The sequence below is a fragment of the Taudactylus pleione genome, unplaced genomic scaffold (assembly GCF_031769625.1).
Source record: "Taudactylus pleione unplaced genomic scaffold, aTauple2 ptg000027l, whole genome shotgun sequence".
NCBI lineage: Eukaryota > Metazoa > Chordata > Amphibia > Anura > Myobatrachidae > Taudactylus > Taudactylus pleione.
The window spans coordinates 783798-804380 of NW_028284429.1; the positions used below are offsets into that span (position 1 = coordinate 783798).

At 47.0% G+C, this 20583-nt stretch overlaps 1 protein-coding gene across 1 annotated transcript; it reads right to left on the reverse strand.

Annotated features, from left to right (window-relative positions):
- Window positions 1–5340: 5340 nt before the first annotated feature.
- SVIP (small VCP interacting protein) lies at window positions 5341–20325 on the reverse strand. Its single transcript, XM_088451759.1, has 4 exons — window positions 20138–20325; window positions 14169–14219; window positions 9906–10025; window positions 5341–6029 (listed from the first exon to the last, which is right to left on the reverse strand). Exons 1-4 carry the CDS (start codon window positions 20198–20200, stop codon window positions 6015–6017), a joined length of 249 nt encoding a protein of 82 aa, XP_088307885.1. The 5' UTR covers window positions 20201–20325; the 3' UTR covers window positions 5341–6014.
- Window positions 20326–20583: the final 258 nt, after the last annotated feature.

Sequence of the window (20583 nt, forward strand, 5' to 3'; positions counted from 1 at the left end):
GCTATAGTAAGAGGGCTATACTGCTCAGTAAGACGGGCTATAGTAAGAGGGCTATATTGCACAGTAAGACGGCCTATAGTAAGAGGGCTATACTGCTCAGTAAGACGGGCTATATTGCTCAGTAAGGCGGGCTATAGTAAGAGGGCTATATTGCTCAGTAAGACGGCCTATAGTAAGAGGGCTATACTGCTCAGTAAGACGGGCTATATTGCTCAGTAAGGCAGGCTATAGTAAGAGGGCTATATTGCTCAGTAAGGCAGGCTATAGTAAGAGGGCTATATTGCTCAGTAAGATGGGCTATAGTAAGAGGGCTATACTGTTCAGTAAGACGGGCTATAGTAAGAGGGCTATACTGCTCAGTAAGACGGGCTATAGTAAGAGGGCTATACTGCTCAGTAAGACGGGCTATAGTAAGAGGGCTATACTGCTCAGTAAGACGGGCTATAGTAAGAGGGCTATACTGCTCAGTAAGGCGGGCTATAGTAAGAGGGCTATACTGCTCAGTAAGACGGGCTATAGTAAGAGGGCTATACTGCTCAGTAAGACGGGCTATAGTAAGAGGGCTATACTGCTCAGTAAGACGGGCTATAGTAAGAGGGCTATACTGCTCAGTAAGACGGGCTATAGTAAGAGGGCTATACTGCTCAGTAAGACGGGCTATAGTAAGAGGGCTATACTGCTCAGTAAGACGGGCTATAGTAAGAGGGCTATACTGCTCAGTAAGACGGGCTATAGTAAGAGGGCTATACTGCTCAGTAAGACGGGCTATAGTAAGAGGGCTATACTGCTCAGTAAGACGGGCTATAGTAAGAGGGCTATACTGCTCAGTAAGGCGGGCTATAGTAAGAGGGCTATACTGCTCAGTAAGGCGGGCTATAGTAAGAGGGCTATACTGCTCAGTAAGGCGGGCTATAGTAAGAGGGCTATACTGCTCAGTGAGACGGGCTATAGTAAGAGGGCTATACTGCTCAGTGAGACGGGCTATAGTAAGAGGGCTATACTGCTCAGTGAGACGGGCTATAGTAAGAGGGCTATACTGCTCAGTGAGACGGGCTATAGTAAGAGGGCTATACTGCTCAGTGAGACGGGCTATAGTAAGAGGGCTATACTGCTCAGTGAGACGGGCTATAGTAAGAGGGCTATACTGCTCAGTGAGACGGGCTATAGTAAGAGGGCTATACTGCTCAGTGAGACGGGCTATAGTAAGAGGGCTATACTGCTCAGTGAGACGGGCTATAGTAAGAGGGCTATACTGCTCAGTGAGGCGGGCTATAGTAAGAGGGCTATACTGCTCAGTGAGGCGGGCTATAGTAAGAGGGCTATACTGCTCAGTAAGACGGGCTATAGTAAGAGGGCTATACTGCTCAGTAAGACGGGCTATAGTAAGAGGGCTATACTGCTCAGTAAGACGGGCTATAGTAAGAGGGCTATACTGCTCAGTAAGACGGGCTATAGTAAGAGGGCTATACTGCTCAGTAAGGCGGGCTATAGTAAGAGGGCTATACTGCTCAGTAAGACGGGCTATAGTAAGAGGGCTATACTGCTCAGTAAGACGGGCTATAGTAAGAGGGCTATACTGCTCAGTAAGACGGGCTATAGTAAGAGGGCTATACTGCTCAGTAAGACGGGCTATAGTAAGAGGGCTATATTGCACAGTAAGACGGCCTATAGTAAGAGGGCTATACTGCTCAGTAAGACGGGCTATATTGCTCAGTAAGGCGGGCTATAGTAAGAGGGCTATATTGCTCAGTAAGACGGCCTATAGTAACAGGGCTATACTGCTCAGTAAGACGGGCTATATTGCTCAGTAAGGCAGGCTATAGTAAGAGGGCTATATTGCTCAGTAAGGCAGGCTATAGTAAGAGGGCTATATTGCTCAGTAAGATGGGCTATAGTAAGAGGGCTATACTGTTCAGTAAGACGGGCTATAGTAAGAGGGCTATACTGTTCAGTAAGACGGGCTATAGTAAGAGGGCTATACTGCTCAGTAAGACGGGCTATAGTAAGAGGGCTATACTGCTCAGTAAGGCGGGCTATAGTAAGAGGGCTATACTGCTCAGTAAGACGGGCTATAGTAAGAGGGCTATACTGCTCAGTAAGACGGGCTATAGTAAGAGGGCTATACTGCTCAGTAAGACGGGCTATAGTAAGAGGGCTATACTGCTCAGTAAGACGGGCTATAGTAAGAGGGCTATACTGCTCAGTAAGACGGGCTATAGTAAGAGGGCTATACTGCTCAGTAAGACGGGCTATAGTAAGAGGGCTATACTGCTCAGTAAGGCGGGCTATAGTAAGAGGGCTATACTGCTCAGTAAGGCGGGCTATAGTAAGAGGGCTATACTGCTCAGTAAGACGGGCTATAGTAAGAGGGCTATACTGCTCAGTGAGACTGGCTATAGTAAGAGGGCTATACTGCTCAGTGAGACGGGCTATAGTAAGAGGGCTATACTGCTCAGTGAGACGGGCTATAGTAAGAGGGCTATACTGCTCAGTGAGACGGGCTATAGTAAGAGGGCTATACTGCTCAGTGAGACGGGCTATAGTAAGAGGGCTATACTGCTCAGTAAGACGGGCTATAGTAAGAGGGCTATACTGCTCAGTAAGACGGGCTATAGTAAGAGGGCTATACTGCTCAGTAAGGCGGGCTATAGTAAGAGGGCTATACTGCTCAGTAAGGCGGGCTATAGTAAGAGGGCTATACTGCTCAGTAAGACGGGCTATAGTAAGAGGGCTATACTGCTCAGTAAGACGGGCTATAGTAAGAGGGCTATACTGCTCAGTAAGACGGGCTATAGTAAGAGGGCTATACTGCTCAGTAAGACGGGCTATAGTAAGAGGGCTATACTGCTCAGTAAGGCGGGCTATAGTAAGAGGGCTATACTGCTCAGTAAGGCGGGCTATAGTAAGAGGGCTATACTGCTCAGTGAGACGGGCTATAGTAAGAGGGCTATACTGCTCAGTGAGACGGGCTATAGTAAGAGGGCTATACTGCTCAGTGAGACGGGCTATAGTAAGAGGGCTATACTGCTCAGTGAGACGGGCTATAGTAAGAGGGCTATACTGCTCAGTGAGACGGGCTATAGTAAGAGGGCTATACTGCTCAGTGAGACGGGCTATAGTAAGAGGGCTATACTGCTCAGTGAGACGGGCTATAGTAAGAGGGCTATACTGCTCAGTGAGACGGGCTATAGTAAGAGGGCTATACTGCTCAGTAAGGCGGGCTATAGTAAGAGGGCTATACTGCTCAGTAAGGCGGGCTATAGTAAGAGGGCTATACTGCTCAGTAAGACGGGCTATAGTAAGAGGGCTATACTGCTCAGTAAGACGGGCTATAGTAAGAGGGCTATACTGCTCAGTAAGACGGGCTATAGTAAGAGGGCTATACTGCTCAGTAAGACGGGCTATAGTAAGAGGGCTATACTGCTCAGTAAGACGGGCTATAGTAAGAGGGCTATACTGCTCAGTAAGACGGGCTATAGTAAGAGGGCTATACTGCTCAGTAAGACGGGCTATAGTAAGAGGGCTATACTGCTCAGTAAGGCGGGCTATAGTAAGAGGGCTATACTGCTCAGTAAGGCGGGCTATAGTAAGAGGGCTATACTGCTCAGTAAGACGGGCTATAGTAAGAGGGCTATACTGCTCAGTGAGACGGGCTATAGTAAGAGGGCTATACTGCTCAGTGAGACGGGCTATAGTAAGAGGGCTATACTGCTCAGTGAGACGGGCTATAGTAAGAGGGCTATACTGCTCAGTGAGACGGGCTATAGTAAGAGGGCTATACTGCTCAGTAAGGCGGGCTATAGTAAGAGGGCTATACTGCTCAGTAAGGCGGGCTATAGTAAGAGGGCTATACTGCTCAGTAAGGCGGGCTATAGTAAGAGGGCTATACTGCTCAGTAAGGCGGGCTATAGTAAGAGGGCTATACTGCTCAGTAAGACGGGCTATAGTAAGAGGGCTATACTGCTCAGTAAGACGGGCTATAGTAAGAGGGCTATACTGCTCAGTAAGACGGGCTATAGTAAGAGGGCTATACTGCTCAGTAAGACGGGCTATAGTAAGAGGGCTATACTGCTCAGTAAGGCGGGCTATAGTAAGAGGGCTATACTGCTCAGTAAGACGGGCTATAGTAAGAGGGCTATACTGCTCAGTAAGACGGGCTATAGTAAGAGGGCTATACTGCTCAGTAAGACGGGCTATAGTAAGAGGGCTATACTGCTCAGTAAGGCGGGCTATAGTAAGAGGGCTATACTGCTCAGTAAGGCGGGCTATAGTAAGAGGGCTATACTGCTCAGTAAGGCGGGCTATAGTAAGAGGGCTATACTGCTCAGTAAGACGGGCTATAGTAAGAGGGCTATACTGCTCAGTAAGACGGGCTATAGTAAGAGGGCTATACTGCTCAGTAAGACGGGCTATAGTAAGAGGGCTATACTGCTCAGTAAGACGGGCTATAGTAAGAGGGCTATACTGCTCAGTAAGGCGGGCTATAGTAAGAGGGCTATACTGCTCAGTAAGACGGGCTATAGTAAGAGGGCTATACTGCTCAGTAAGACGGGCTATAGTAAGAGGGCTATACTGCTCAGTAAGACGGGCTATAGTAAGAGGGCTATACTGCTCAGTAAGGCGGGCTATAGTAAGAGGGCTATATTAGTAAATATTGTGCTGTCTCTTCTCCTCTGCATCAGTTTATTTATCCAATCTATCAGATTTCTAGTGAAGTACAAGTAGGTGAGACATTATACGCTATGTTTGCCCATCTGTATATCCACCATGCAGCTCCATGTTCTTCCACACGTTAACATGCGTGACTACCATACAGCTGCTCTCCTTCCCCCGCTCATCATATAACCTAGAGAATTTACAAAGTGTGGGAGCGCTAAATGATTTGTAACTGCAGCACATAAACTGTATAGACATCAATACGAATAGATCCACATTTATTAACCCAGGAGCATAAAAAAATAGTTAAATGTACAATAAAAAGAACAAATGAAAATAAAAGTAGTTAAAAAATAGATCTGAGTCTTAGAAAAAAAATGTTATATAGTAAATCATTTAGCGCTCACATACTTTGTAAATTCTCTATGTTAGCTTTTCTGGGATTTACCTACCACACAGTGGTGAGCTGCATTCAGATTTGTATTTTCTAGTCACCTCTGGAGCATCTGATTTCATTACATGTGTTTTTGTTTCTCATCATATAACCCCCTGCGCTGTGCACCATGTCCCTCGCCCCCCCACAGGACGTCACCATGTACCCAGGAGCTGCACCCATCAGCGCAGACTGTGCAGGCGGTGTCTTCACACCCGGTCCCTAGAAAGGATTCAGTCACTCGATGTACGTCAGATAAAGGTGATTTTAATATAATTACAATTAAATAGAAGGGTTCGAATTATCAACACTTAGCTACATATACACACACAATAGCTTAATATTCCCCATAACAATCTGTAACACTGAACATTTGTGAACTGTTCCAGCCACAAGGGAGGCGCACTGTGATTTTACCTAAAGTGTAACCGTCACCCACAAACCGAAAAGGCAGCCATAATGTGCGCCGAACAAATATTCAGCCTATCAATCCACTGGGGTGTAATGTGCCTCGTGCCGCAGTGATGTCACTAGTTCATAGCGAACAGGGAGGCGGCAAACTTCTGAATATTGGCTCGGCCTATAAAATGGCCGCCACCGCTGGGTGTGAGGTACAATTTAAAGCAAAACGCTTCACTCAATTTCAGGATATAATGACAGGATCACTGCAAGTCACTAACATATTTATTACATGTCATTTTCCTCTTTAATTTATGAATATTGGATGTTCGTGTTAGCACAGGCATTCCAGTACGTTATACATCACAGCTGGCCACAACTGACTGCAAAGCGATAATCTGCAAGGGTCAGGCCTAGAAATCATGGCTGCACCGACGGTCTTCTGCAACCAGCAAAAGCCAGGCAATGGAGGTTCCCCATGTTCAGTATCTGCCATCACGTCACTGTCTTCTGCATCCGAGGGTCGTTAGCCAACCTGCCACTGGAAAGAGAACACAGGTGCCATCAGCCTTATAGAACATTTATACAAGTTAAATATATGTGTCATTGTTTCGCGGGACAATGCTCTTTTGGGCGTTACTGTAATGTGGCGCCAGTCTGCCAATCGTCTCTGGAACTCACTGTAATGTGATAATATATTTTTTCCACCTAAGCTGAAAAAAATCACAACCTACAGAACTTAAACAATGATAAAGGGTGTGGATACATAGTAGAGACAAATAGCTGAAATGGCAAACCAGAGCAAGACAGTTACAGCGGCAGTAAAAATGACTACGCCAACGTGTGTGAATCTGTAATATGTACACCATAGAACCAGTGGCGGATCTAGGGGGGTGATTGCTCCAATCACCCCCCCCTAACAAAGTCCGTCCTTGATCATCTCTCTCTGCAATCCCGCACTAAGGCCCTGATTCAGAGCCAGACGCTCTGACAGAGCGCTCGCTCTGAATCAGGGCCGGTCTTTTTTTTTTTTTTAGAACGGCCTCCTGGCCGCTCGCATAGCTGTGGGTGACCACCCACAGCTATAGCGAGCGGCCAGGAAGATGGTCGCGATGGTCAAGACCATCGGGCTTGCGACGAGACCCTTGTGGTAGGGTTTCGTTGCCGCAAGCCCCAGATAGATTTCGGCTCTAACAGAGCAGAAATCTCTCCCACTGACATCACTCGTGATGTCAGTGGGGCCGCCCCCAAACGGAGGCGTTCACATGGGAACGCCTCCGTTTGGGCAGCCACTCCCCCGGCCCGCCCACCAAAGGGGGCGAGTTGTCACTCAACATCGACAGCTCGCCCCCTTTGTTGCGAGACCCGGAGCGACGGATTGCCCGTCGCTATCCGGGTCTCGCGCATGTGCACCGGGCCACCATCGACCCGGTTGAGAGCGCACAGTGCTTGCGACCGGGTCTGAATCAGGCCCTAAGCACACACCCACAGGAGTGAGATCTACAGAGACATATCAGCCTGTTTGCATGATTTATTAGGCTGTGCTGTGAACGGAGCTCGGAGGTGGTGGGAGAGGGCTGCAGTGTCCAGAAAGTTTTTCCTGTGTGCAGACAGCTTCCAGCCTAGAACTGAGCTAAGAGCACCCAGCTCCTGCACAAGCCAGCCCAAGCAGGGGGTGGGGGCTGCTGACCGTTCAGCTCAAGGGGCCACTGAGGCTGACCTGTAATAGCAGCTGCAGCTATATTGTACCTTCTATCACCCAGGCCACACCATACCCTATCTAGGTGCACATCAAGCAATATCTACTCTCTGGTGGGGACCTGGCCGGGGGTGGCATGTGGTTATTGGCACCTTCCTGTGCCACCTTAGAGCAGGTTGTGGTTCGGTTTGTCCTGGGCATTGTGCGGGGGGGGGACACGACCTCCTGCATGTGTCTGATTGCCTATAGAAACCTATGGGCTTCTTTTCGGCAGAAATCCCTGGAAAGCGATCCTTCCTCTCCCCGCATGCGCTGGCCCTCGGTCATAAACCCAGAACTTTGCACGGGACAGCTCTCATCGGAATAGTTGTCCCGTGCGCAAGTGGCATGACTAAATGCCGGTATGCATACGATAAGGGGTGGGATGTACCATGATACATCCCCCCTACAGTGACTACATAAACATATATCAGTTTTTTATCTGCGACAAAAAGAATAAAAAATATAGAAATCGGAATAATCCATGTGACCACCAAAATGAGAATATTTTAAAAACAAAAAAACACCAGTAAAGGGGAGGAGTTTGGACCAGAAAGGGGAGTTGGCAGGACAGGAGAGGCGGAGTCACAATATATTATTAAATCACCCCCCTAAATGAAAAGTCTAGATCCGCCCCTGCATAGATCATATCTAGGTCTGTAAGCCTGTCCTGTTGTCATCTCTAGATAAGCTCTGTACCCTACTATCCATATATTCATCTTCTCACAGACATAAAATAGGTAAAGGACTTGTGAAGGGAGGTGGGGGGCAATTACATGATGGTGCAGAGGAGTTGCCCCACCAAGGACAGGCCTCTGCCTTACAGTAGTCACCTGCACTCTCCCTAGTAACATCCACAGTCATATTCCGCTACCCTATGTATCAGATGTTCAGCGCACCTCTTAGATTGTAAGCTCACTTGGTTAGACCCATCTTCTATCTTCTTTTACAGCATGTTCCAAATTACAATACCGCTTTCCGCTACTTAATACCACATTGGATAGGTATGGTGAATGGCGGCTGGCTGAATGACCAGAGAACATAGGATCTCCCAGTAAGTGTTGCCTGTTACCTCATATAAGCAAACTTTCCTACTGGCAATGGGAAGATAACACTGAGATTACTGATATTAGTAGTTCAACTTGTTCAACAAAATGATCATTTTAGCTGGATTAGTGATAGACTGGGCAGTGCCATTACTGGAAACATAATGCATAGAGAGAAGCATCAACGCTGCCCCTAGTGCATGTCCAGGAGTACTACAGCATGACTGCGGAAATCTACAGCTCCCTGCCCCTGGCTCCTTGCTTCACAACCGAGGGTAAAGGGAGCAGGGTTATACCAGATGATCAGAACAATCTGAGCTGGGAAGTATCTGAGGAATATTCCTGTAACTGCGAGCAGAATCCGCTGCGTGGGCGAGGGTGAGCAGCGCCGCACTAAGACAATGGCTACATCCCTGAAGATGAGCTGTTAAACGCAAAGCTATAACCATATACGGCAGATGGAAGGCCTGCAACGGGGTCATTCATCTGACTGAATGGCGCACAACTTTCTATTTCATTGTACAGTAATCCTGGCCAGATAAATCACTGGCGCCATCTTGTGTCCGCAACCGGCAGTGCTTGATGGTGGAAACCGTTCCATCTGGTTCTGACCATAGAGCTGTGATATATATATATATATATATAGATAGAGATATGAACATGGCACTCTGGCTGTCCTCTGCTACCTGAAACACTACAATAATATACAGCAAGGCATGTGGGATCCCCCCTCTGAGGCATTCCTGCAGTATATAAAGATGGCTGCATACAGTGCACTATTTGGTGTCAATGTCACAATAGAAGGTTGACCTGTGTGTGGTATTAAATAAATGACAGAAGAGGGGCACGTTATCCAATCTACTCAGGAAATTGGGCACTTTCCCTTTGTTGCTATAGGGTAATAGTATCACCATAGCAGGGGGTTTGCACTGAAATCTGCCACAATAGGTGGGAGCAGGGGGGTAAAAAGTAATTAGTTAGGGTTTACTGGTCCCTTAAAAATATACCCACAAGCTTTCACCAAGACAAGCTCCAACTCAGGAGCAAACGAGCAGAGGCCGAGCTGCTGTCAGATAAGCCCACAGAGAACAACACTGACCAATAGTGAAATATTACAGACAAAATGGCCGCCTCCAAGCTGAGTGCAGTCACAGTATAGAGCTGTCCTGGCCCAAAGCCCTTCCCTCAGATACAAGGGGATAGATGACACCAACAGTCACTATGTAACACCATGTGAGAAGCAGCGTGTGCCTACGCTTAGTGAGCGTTATAGTAGCGCCAAGGTTCTGCACCAGTGGGCATGGCCCATCATTTGTGTATAGAAACTTCATCCTTACTGCAGAGGGAAATATTCCTACATTACACATCATACTAAGGAGTCTGTATTATCATCTCTCATTTCTCGGGGCTCTATATACTTATTGTAATCAGATAATTACCAGGACCCCACAACATTTATATTATTATAAACTGCAAGTCCTCCCTCTACACTGTATTACACAGGAAACAGACCGGCTGTACACACAATATGAACCAGTCCTGCTGATCTGCGGACGGACCCAACCGTCTCTCTGCCATGTATTGGGTGTAGTGTGGCAGCATCTGGTACACAATACAGCAATGTACCACCTACCCGTAGTCCTCCCCCACCACCACCAGGGGGGGCCGTATCAGACATCATCTTCTCAACTTCTTCCTTCTTCTTTTTCTTTTGGTCCACAGAATTTGGATTCTTAATCCCCCGAGCAGCAGACTATCACAGATAAGAAATCCCGTTACATGAGGACTAAACACGTACACATACGTGACATATAGAAACTGCATAGATGAGCATGAGGACTAAACACGTACACACACGTGACATATAGACACTGCATAGATCAGCATGAGGATTAAACACGTACACACACGTGACATATAGACACTGCATAGTTCAGCATGAGGATTACACACGTACACACACGTGACATATAGACACTGCATAGTTCAGCATGAGGATTACACACGTACACACACGTGACATATAGACACTGCATAGATCAGCATGAGGATTAAACACGTACACACACGTGACATATAGACACTGCATAGATCAGCATGAGGATTACACACGTACACACACGTGACATATAGACACTGCAAAGATCAGCATGAGGATTAAACACATACACACATGTGACATATAGACACTGCAAAGATCAGCATGAGGATTAAACACGTACACACACATGACATATAGACACTGCAAAGATCAGCATGAGGTTTAAACACATACACACGTGACATATAGACACTGCAAAGATCAGCATGAGGATTACACACGTACACACACGTGACATATAGACACTGCAAAGATCAGCATGAGGATTAAACACGTACACACACACGTGACATATAGACACTGCAAAGATCAGCATGAGGATTACACACGTACACACACGTGACATATAGACACTGCAAAGATCAGCATGAGGATTACACACGTACACACACGTGACATATAGACACTGCAAAGATCAGCATGAGGATTACACACGTACACACACGTGACATATAGACACTGCAAAGATCGGCATGAGGATTAAACACGTACACACACGTGACATATAGACACTACAAAGATCGGCATGAGGATTACACACGTACACACACGTGACATATAGACACTGCAAAGATCGGCATGAGGATTACACACGTACACACACGTGACATATAGACACTGCAAAGATCAGCATGAGGATTAAACACGTACACACACGTGACATATACACTGCAAAGATCAGCATGAGGATTACACACGTACACACACGTGACATATAGACACTGCAAAGATCGGCATGAGGATTAAACACGTACACACACGTGACATATAGACACTGCAAAGATCAGCATGTTGGGGGAACTGTAGAACATACCACACTTGTAAAAGCTATTTAGTAACCGTTATAGTGTGTGTCTATGAACTACTTATAAACTGTATTCAGGCAGCCTATGGGTATCCAGCTGTTGCTGAACTACAAGTCCTAGTATAGCTTGCAGGCATATTATATTGTCGGTTGAATGGGCGCTGCCATGATGTCTCATACAGTGGGGGGAACTAGCCGTGCATACTGGGAGAACAGACATTAGTACAATACCGGATGCACTTTCCTCTGTAACTATAACATTTACACATGTCAGTGACTTGGGCTGTGGGATGCGATGTCACTAATATATGGAAGTATGTAGTGAAGAGTTTCTGAGTAGGCATGACAATCCTGTCACTACAGGGACGTAGGTTGGTACATATCACTTACTAATATATGTCGTATTTAGAATTACTACTGAAATAAAAATCTGTTCATTACTAGGGAGCAATATTCTCACTTACATGAGGATATATACATCTGGGTCCCTCATTCTTGTTATTAGACCTTTCCCTTGAAATGAGTCAGATGGTAGAAGCAGCAGACTGGGATTCACACGATATATACACAGAAGAAATGTTCTCGGGACACAGGGGCTAATTCAGCACTGCACGCCATCGGGAATCTGGGCACGCACAGGACCTATTCTGCTAGCGTGCACAATGGCTCCTGCTAACGCGCTCTGCCTGATCGACATGTAGAGGCATTTAAGGGGCAGTGCGGGACTGGTCTGCGGTCCCGGAAACAAGACATGTGTCCGCTCCGTTTTCCGGGAGTGGCCAGCCCAGAGTTTGCGTGGACGCACGCAGTCTGCTGGGCTCGCAAGCCGGCTAGCCTGAGTAAGCTGAGGCTTAGGGCTATTTCACAGCTGCCGGTTTTGATCGGCCGACAAAAAAACAGGCCGTAGCCGACCGTTTTTTTCCCGCCAATAGTGCCTTTCACATACGACGGCTTTCAGACGTTTTTAACGTTGTTGTTTTTTTCTAAATGTATCGGGCATGCGCAGAAGACGCTCAGAAAAAGCGGCGTGTGTGTAGGGAAATATTGTAATATATACTCCAGTGCCTTGTACGGACGGCACAGACACGGCATGGCAGCCGTCCTTGTCAGTGGATATTCACGGCTATAACACGACGACCGTGCCGTGCCCGTGCCATCTGAAAGGACCCATCCATTTCCATACTTAAAAAAATGTTTACACCAGGCAAAAACCCGCCCTGTTTTTTGCCGGCCAGGGAAAACCGGCGTGTGTGAGAAAGCCCATACTCAGCTCGCCGCCAAAAATCGCGACCATCGGCCACCAATAGTCGCCATGGTGATCCCAGCACTGCTAGGATTGCAAATGCAGTAGGGGGTGTCATACAGGGGGTGTCATACAGGGGGTGTCATACACCTCCTGCTGCATTTGCATAATTGCAAGGACCGCATTGCCTGCGTGCATACATCCTATATCTATAGCCTGCGTGTATACATCCTATATCTATAGCCTGCGTGTATACATCCTATATCTATAGCCTGCGTGTATACATCCTATATCTATAGCCTGCGTGTATACATCCTATATCTATAGCCTGAGTGTATAGATCATATATCTACAGCCTGCGTGCATACATCCTGTATCTATAGCCTGCGTACATACATCATATATCTATAGCCTGCGTGCATACATTATATATCTATAGCCTGTGTGTATAAATCATGCATCTATAGTCTGTGTGCATATATCATATATCTATAGCCTGCTTGCATATATCTATAGCCTGTGTGTATACATCCTATATCTATAGCCTGCGTGCATACATCTTATATCTACAGTCTGCGTGTATACAGCCTATATCTATAGCCTGCGTGCATACATCCTATATCTATAGCCTGCGTGCAGCTTTGCAATCCTTGCTGAATCAGGCCCTCAGTAACTGTGTACATATAGGTGAGGAGCTGACATTCTGCACCATTTGTTACAACCAAACATAAGGTCATTAATAGACCGGGGGAGAAATTCTGTGTGGTTGGGGGTTGGCAGGGGGATCTACCATAGACACTAAGGAAAGAAGATCCCCATATGTCATCACAGTGGGGAGTTTTGTGGAGAAATAACAGGTGCCCAATGGTGTATAGGAGGTGGCTAGGGGAGAACTGGCCGCTTGGATCACTTCTGGTGGGGGTAAGAATCACAGGCCCCCCATGTTCACCAGAAATTTACCCCAGTCACCGTGGGGTAATGGCCAGCCTAACACTCTGAGTGCACTCAATGAATCCATGACTACAAGTGTGTAGATAGTGCTGACTGTACAATACAGAAGCCACTAGATCAGCGCTACCCGCACATATACACAGGAAGGCTGGGTGCGTTCAGTGCGCTCCTGGTGTGCGTGGGGGGCGGGAGCTTAGCTTTCTAGGTGAGCGAGTTCCTTGTGTTTACTGCAACCACATTGGCAGGAGAGAGTGTGCGTGTGTAGGGGACGGGATCTGGGGAGAGAGAGGGAGAGTGTGCGTGTGTGCGCGTGTGTGTGCGTGCGCGTGTGAGCGAATTCCTTGTGTTCACCGTAATCACAAGTTTCTGACAATTAGCAAGGAGGAGGGCTGATATATAAAAAATAATGTCGTTACACTTCATCTATATTGTGAAAAAATGAAGACAGAAATGGGATCAAACGAAGGGGTCACTCCTAGCCGCAAAGGGTGCAAATTGCCGCTGTCATAGCATTAAAATGGCGGCAATGGCACCTGATCTCGCAGACCGCTCTGAGTCGTAAAGTGCGGCTGTTGCCGTCATGACTCTAACCCGCAATTTCATCGCGGCTAGTTGGTTTGACCCCTAACTAGGATACATTGCTACAAACAAATTATTTTTATTATGTATGTTCCAAAAAAAATACTAATAATCAGCAATTAGCTTTTATCTGGTTACACAATGACACAAGTGTGTGATAGCTCCCTATGGTGTAGGGAAATTGTGCACCAAAATGAAATGTTAGTAAATGTCATACTTCCATCTGTCTCTTCTCTGCCGCCTCAGCTAGCTGTCTCCTCTTCAGCTCCTGTGGGAATGAAATGACAAAACAACAAAGTCCAATTATTTATTATATATACAGTGATGATAGCAGCACGGCCAGGACCTGGTGCATTGCCTCTCGGTGTATAGGAGTCCAGGATTGCTATATATCTGTACTTATGGTGATATATACACAGTGATGATAGCAGCACGGCCAGGACCTGGTGCACTGCCTCAGGGTGTATAGAGTCCTGGATTGCTATATATCTGTACTTATGGTGATATATACACAGTGATGATAGCAGCACGGCCAGGACCTGGTGCCTTGCCTCAGGGTGTATAGGAGTCCTGGATTGCTATATATCTGTACTTATGGTGATATATACACAGTGATGATAGCAGCACGGCCGGGACCTGGTGCACTGCCTCAGGGTGTACAGGAGTCCTGGATTGCTATACATCTGTACTTATGGTGATATATACACAGTGATGATAGCAGCACAGCCGGGACCTGGTGCACTGCCTCAGGGTGTATAGGAGTCCTGGATTGCTATATATCTGTACTTATGGCGATATATACACAGTGATGATAGCAGCACGGCCAGGACCTGGTGCCTTGCCTCAGGGTGTATAGGAGTCCTGGATTGCTATACATCTGTACTTATGGTGATATATACACAGTGATGATAGCAGCACGGCCAGGACCTGGTGCATTGCCTCTCGGTGTATAGGAGTCCAGGATTGCTATATATCTGTACTTATGGTGATATATACACAGTGATGATAGCAACACAGCCAGGACCTGGTGCACTGCCTCAGGGTGTATAGGAGTCCTGGATTGCTATATATCTGTACTTATGGTGATATATACACAGTGATGATAGCAGCACGGCCAGGACCTGGTGCATTGCCTCAGGGTGTATAGGAGTCCTGGATTGCTATATATCTGTACTTATGGTGATATATACACAGTGATGATAGCAGCACGGCCAGGACCTGGTGCACTGCCTCAGGGTGTATAGAGTCCTGGATAGCTATATATCTGTACTTATGGTGATATATACACAGTGATGATAGCAGCACGGCCAGGACCTGGTGCACTGCCTCAGGGTGTATAGGAGTCCTGGATTGCTATATATCTGTACATTATGGTGATATATACACAGTGATGATAGCAGCACGGCCAGGACCTGGTGCACTGCCTCAGGGTGTATAGGAGTCCTGGATTGCTATATATCTGTACATTATGGTGATATATACACAGTGATGATAGCAGCACGGCCAGGACCTGGAGCACAGCCTCAGGGTGTATAGGAGTCCTGGATTGCTATATATCTGTACTTATGGTGATATATACACAGTGATGATAGCAGCACGGCCAGGACCTGGTGCATTGCCTCAGGGTGTATAGGAGTCCTGGATTGCTATATATCTGTACTTATGGTGATATATACACAATGATGATAGCAGCACGGCCGGGACCTGGTGTACTGCCTCAGGGTGTATAGGAGTCCTGGATTGCTATACATCTGTACTTATGGTGATATATACACAGTGATGATAGCAGCACGGCCAGGACCTGGTGCACTGCCTCAAGGTGTATAGGAGTCCTGGATAGCTATATATCTGTACATTATGGTGAAATATACACAGTGATGATAGCAGCACGGCCAGGACCCGGTGCACTGCCTCAGGGTGTATAGGAGACCTGGATTGCTATATATCTGTACTTATGGTGATATATACACAGTGATGATAGCAGCACGGCCAGGACCTGGTGCACAGCCTCAGGGTGTATAGGAGACCTGGATTGCTATATATCTGGACTTATGGTGATATATGCACACTGATGATAGCAGCACGGCCAGGACCTGGTGCACAACCTCAGGGTGTATAAGAGACCTGGATTGCTATATATTTGTACTTATGGTGATATATACACAGTGATGATAGCAGCACGGCCAGGACCTGGTGCATTGCCTCAGGGTGTATAGGAGTCCTGGATTGCTATATATCTGTACTTATGGTGATATATACACAGTGATGATAGCAGCACGGCCAGGACCTGGTGCACTGCCTCAGGGTGTATAGGAGCCCTGGATTGCTATATATCTGTACTTATGGTGATATATACACAGAGATGATAGCAGCACGGCCTCAGGGTGTATAGGAGACCTGGATTGCTATATATCTGTACTTATGGTGATATATACACAGTGATGATAGCAGCACGGCCAGGACCTGGTGCACTGCCTCAGGGTGTATAGAGTCCTGGATTGCTATATATCTGTACTTATGGTGATATATACACAGTGATGATAGCAGCACGGCCAGGACCTGGTGCCTTGCCTCAGGGTGTATAGGAGTCCTGGATTGCTATATATCTGTACTTATGGTGATATATACACAGTGATGATAGCAGCACGGCCGGGACCTGGTGCACTGCCTCAGGGTGTACAGGAGTCCTGGATTGCTATACATCTGTACTTATGGTGATATATACACAGTGATGATAGCAGCACAGCCGGGACCTGGTGCACTGCCTCAGGGTGTATAGGAGTCCTGGATTGCTATATATCTGTACTTATGGCGATATATACACAGTGATGATAGCAGCACGGCCAGGACCTGGTGCCTTGCCTCAGGGTGTATAGGAGTCCTGGATTGCTATACATCTGTACTTATGGTGATATATACACAGTGATGATAGCAGCACGGCCAGGACCTGGTGCATTGCCTCTCGGTGTATAGGAGTCCAGGATTGCTATATATCTGTACTTATGGTGATATATACACAGTGATGATAGCAACACAGCCAGGACCTGGTGCACTGCCTCAGGGTGTATAGGAGTCCTGGATTGCTATATATCTGTACTTATGGTGATATATACACAGTGATGATAGCAGCACGGCCAGGACCTGGTGCATTGCCTCAGGGTGTATAGGAGTCCTGGATTGCTATATATCTGTACTTATGGTGATATATACACAGTGATGATAGCAGCACGGCCAGGACCTGGTGCACTGCCTCAGGATGTATAGAGTCCTGGATAGCTATATATCTGTACTTATGGTGATATATACACAGTGATGATAGCAGCACGGCCAGGACCTGGTGCACTGCCTCAGGGTGTATAGGAGTCCTGGATTGCTATATATCTGTACATTATGGTGATATATACACAGTGATGATAGCAGCACGGCCAGGACCTGGTGCACTGCCTCAGGGTGTATAGGAGTCCTGGATTGCTATATATCTGTACATTATGGTGATATATACACAGTGATGATAGCAGCACGGCCAGGACCTGGAGCACTGCCTCAGGATGTATAGGAGTCCTGGATTGCTATATATCTGTACTTATGGTGATATATACACAGTGATGAAAGCAGCACGGCCAGGACCTGGTGCACTGCCTCAGGGTGTATAGGAGTCCTGGATTGCTATATATCTGTACTTATGGTGATATATACACAGTGATGATAGCAGCACGGCCAGGACCTGGTGCACAGCCTCAGGGTGTATAGGAGTCCTGGATTGCTATATATCTGTACTTATGGTGATATATACACAGTGATGATAGCAGCACGGCCAGGACCTGGTGCCTTGCCTCAGGGTGTATAGGAGTCCTGGATTGCTATATATCTGTACTTATGGTGATATATACACAATGATGATAGCAGCACGGCCGGGACCTGGTGCACTGCCTCAGGGTGTATAGGAGTCCTGGATTGCTATACATCTGTACTTATGGTGATATATACACAGTGATGATAGCAGCACGGCCAGGACCTGGTGCACTGCCTCAAGGTGTATAGGAGTCCTGGATAGCTATATATCTGTACATTATGGTGATATATACACAGTGATGATAGCAGCACGGCCAGGACCCGGTGCACTGCCTCAGGATGTATAGGAGACCTGGATTGCTATATATCTGTACTTATGGTGATATATACACAGTGATGATAGCAGCACGGCCAGGACCTGGTGCACAGCCTCAGGGTGTATAGGAGACCTGGATTGCTATATATCTGGACTTATGGTGATATATGCACACTGATGATAGCAGCACGGCCAGGACCTGGTGCACAACCTCAGGGTGTATAAGAGACCTGGATTGCTATATATCTGTACTTATGGTGATATATACACAGTGATGATAGCAGCACGGCCAGGACCTGGTGCATTGCCTCAGGGTGTATAGGAGTCCTGGATTGCTATATATCTGTACTTATGGTGATATATACACAGTGATGATAGCAGCACGGCCAGGACCTGGTGCACTGCCTCAGGGTGTATAGGAGCCCTGGATTGCTATATATCTGTACTTATGGTGATATATACACAGTGATGATAGCAGCACGGCCTCAGGGTGTATAGGAGACCTGGATTGCTATATATCTGTACTTATGGTGATATATACACAGTGATGATAGCAGCACGGCCAGGACCTGGTGCACTGCCTCAGGGTGTATAGGAGCCCTGGATTGCTATATATCTGTACTTATGGTGATATATACACAGTGATGATAGCAGCACAGCCAGGACCTGGTGCACTGCCTCAGGGTGTATAGGAGTCCTGGATTGCTATATATCTGTACTTATGGCGATATATACACAGTGATGATAGCAGCACGGCCAGGACCTGGAGCACTGCCTCAGGATGTATAGGAGTCCTGGATTGCTATATATCTGTACTTATGGTGATATATACACAGTGATGATAGCAGCACGGCCAGGACCTGGTGCACAGCCTCAGGATGTATAGGAGTCCTGGATTGCTATATATCTGTACTTATGGTGATAAATACACAGTGATGATAGCACCACGGCCAGGACCTGGTGCACAACCTCAGGGTGTATAAGAGACCTGGATAGCTATATATCTGTACTTATGGTGATATATACACAGTGATGATAGCAGCACTGCCAGGACCTGGTGCACTGCCTCAGGGTGTATAGGAGTCCTGGATTGCTATATATCTGTACTTATGGTGATATATACACAGTGATGATAGCAGCACGGCCAGGACCTGGTGCACTGCCTCAGGGTGTATAGGAGTCCTGGATAGCTATATATATATATCTGTACTTATGGTGATATATACACAGTGATAATAGCAGCACGGCCGGGACCTGGTGCACAACCTCAGGGTGTATAGGAGTCCTGGATTGCTATATATCTGTACATTCCACTCACTATTTGTTAGTACAGATGTTTCAATAAAATGTCTAAGTTAAAGCCATGAAGTTTTGTATCTGATCTCTGCTCGTGGAACCTACAGAGGCAAAGAGAGAGCTCTCACCTGCAAAGCTTGCAATCTAAATCATGTGAAGGTAACCTATGACTCACCAACTGTTCCAGGACCACAGATACCAGCATGTCCTGCCTTTGGAGCGGCCATATTGGGGGCTGAACCAATAGCGTTGAGAGACAGGAATTCTACGCGTTACTGACCTGATTGCCCACATCCTCAGGGGCGATGGTTCAGCCCACAGAATGGCCGCTGCATGAGCGGAACACCCACCAGGCCATAACACAGGAACATATATATATATATGTATACAGCCTGAGAATAGATCCTATAGGCAATAATTTAAATAAAACAAAAATAGAAATAACAGAAATCTCTCTCCCCCTGGAGACAGCGAGATTTGCGCAAATAAAAGCGCACGTGTTTGTGAGCCAATGACAAGTGACAATAACATCTCTCACTGCACAATGTTAGTAGAACACATGTCATAAAGTCAATAACAGGATAAATACACCTAATATTATACAGGAAATATCAGTATGTGCCTGTAACATGGGTGACTGACAGCTCTGAGCCACCAATGGGTACATCAGGGGGGGCACAGAGCACCCCACCCCCACAACTGGCAGCACAGGTGAGTCATCCACCTGCGGGCAACCCCCTCCCCTTCCCCAACACCCACACTAAGAGGGGTTTCCTACTCACAGGATCAGGGGTCTCCACCACATCCTCAGCCGCCCCCCCTAGACATGGCAGGCACAGTCCCATCTCTCCCAGCCTGCTCCGTCCTCGCTGCAGGGATCAGGGTGGCCGGGTGGCACTGGTACTGGTGCCCGGGGAGCGGCCTGGCACAATCACAACAACATGCTTACACTGCTAGAGCGCAGAGTCCTTGGATAACACAATGTCTTCAGTTTCTCTCAGCAGCCGCCATTATACTGTAGACCACAGTGCATGGCTTTGTATGCACCGAGCCACGGGAAAATGTCCTCTGTACTGGAGACATGGGTGGTGGCTATTCATTGGTCCCCACAGAGATGTATTCCCAGGAAAATAAACATTCTGAAATAATTCCCTATATCAGGTCTGGCCAACCTGTGGCTCTCCAGCTGTTGTGTAAACTACAAGTCCCAGCATGCCTTGCCACAGTT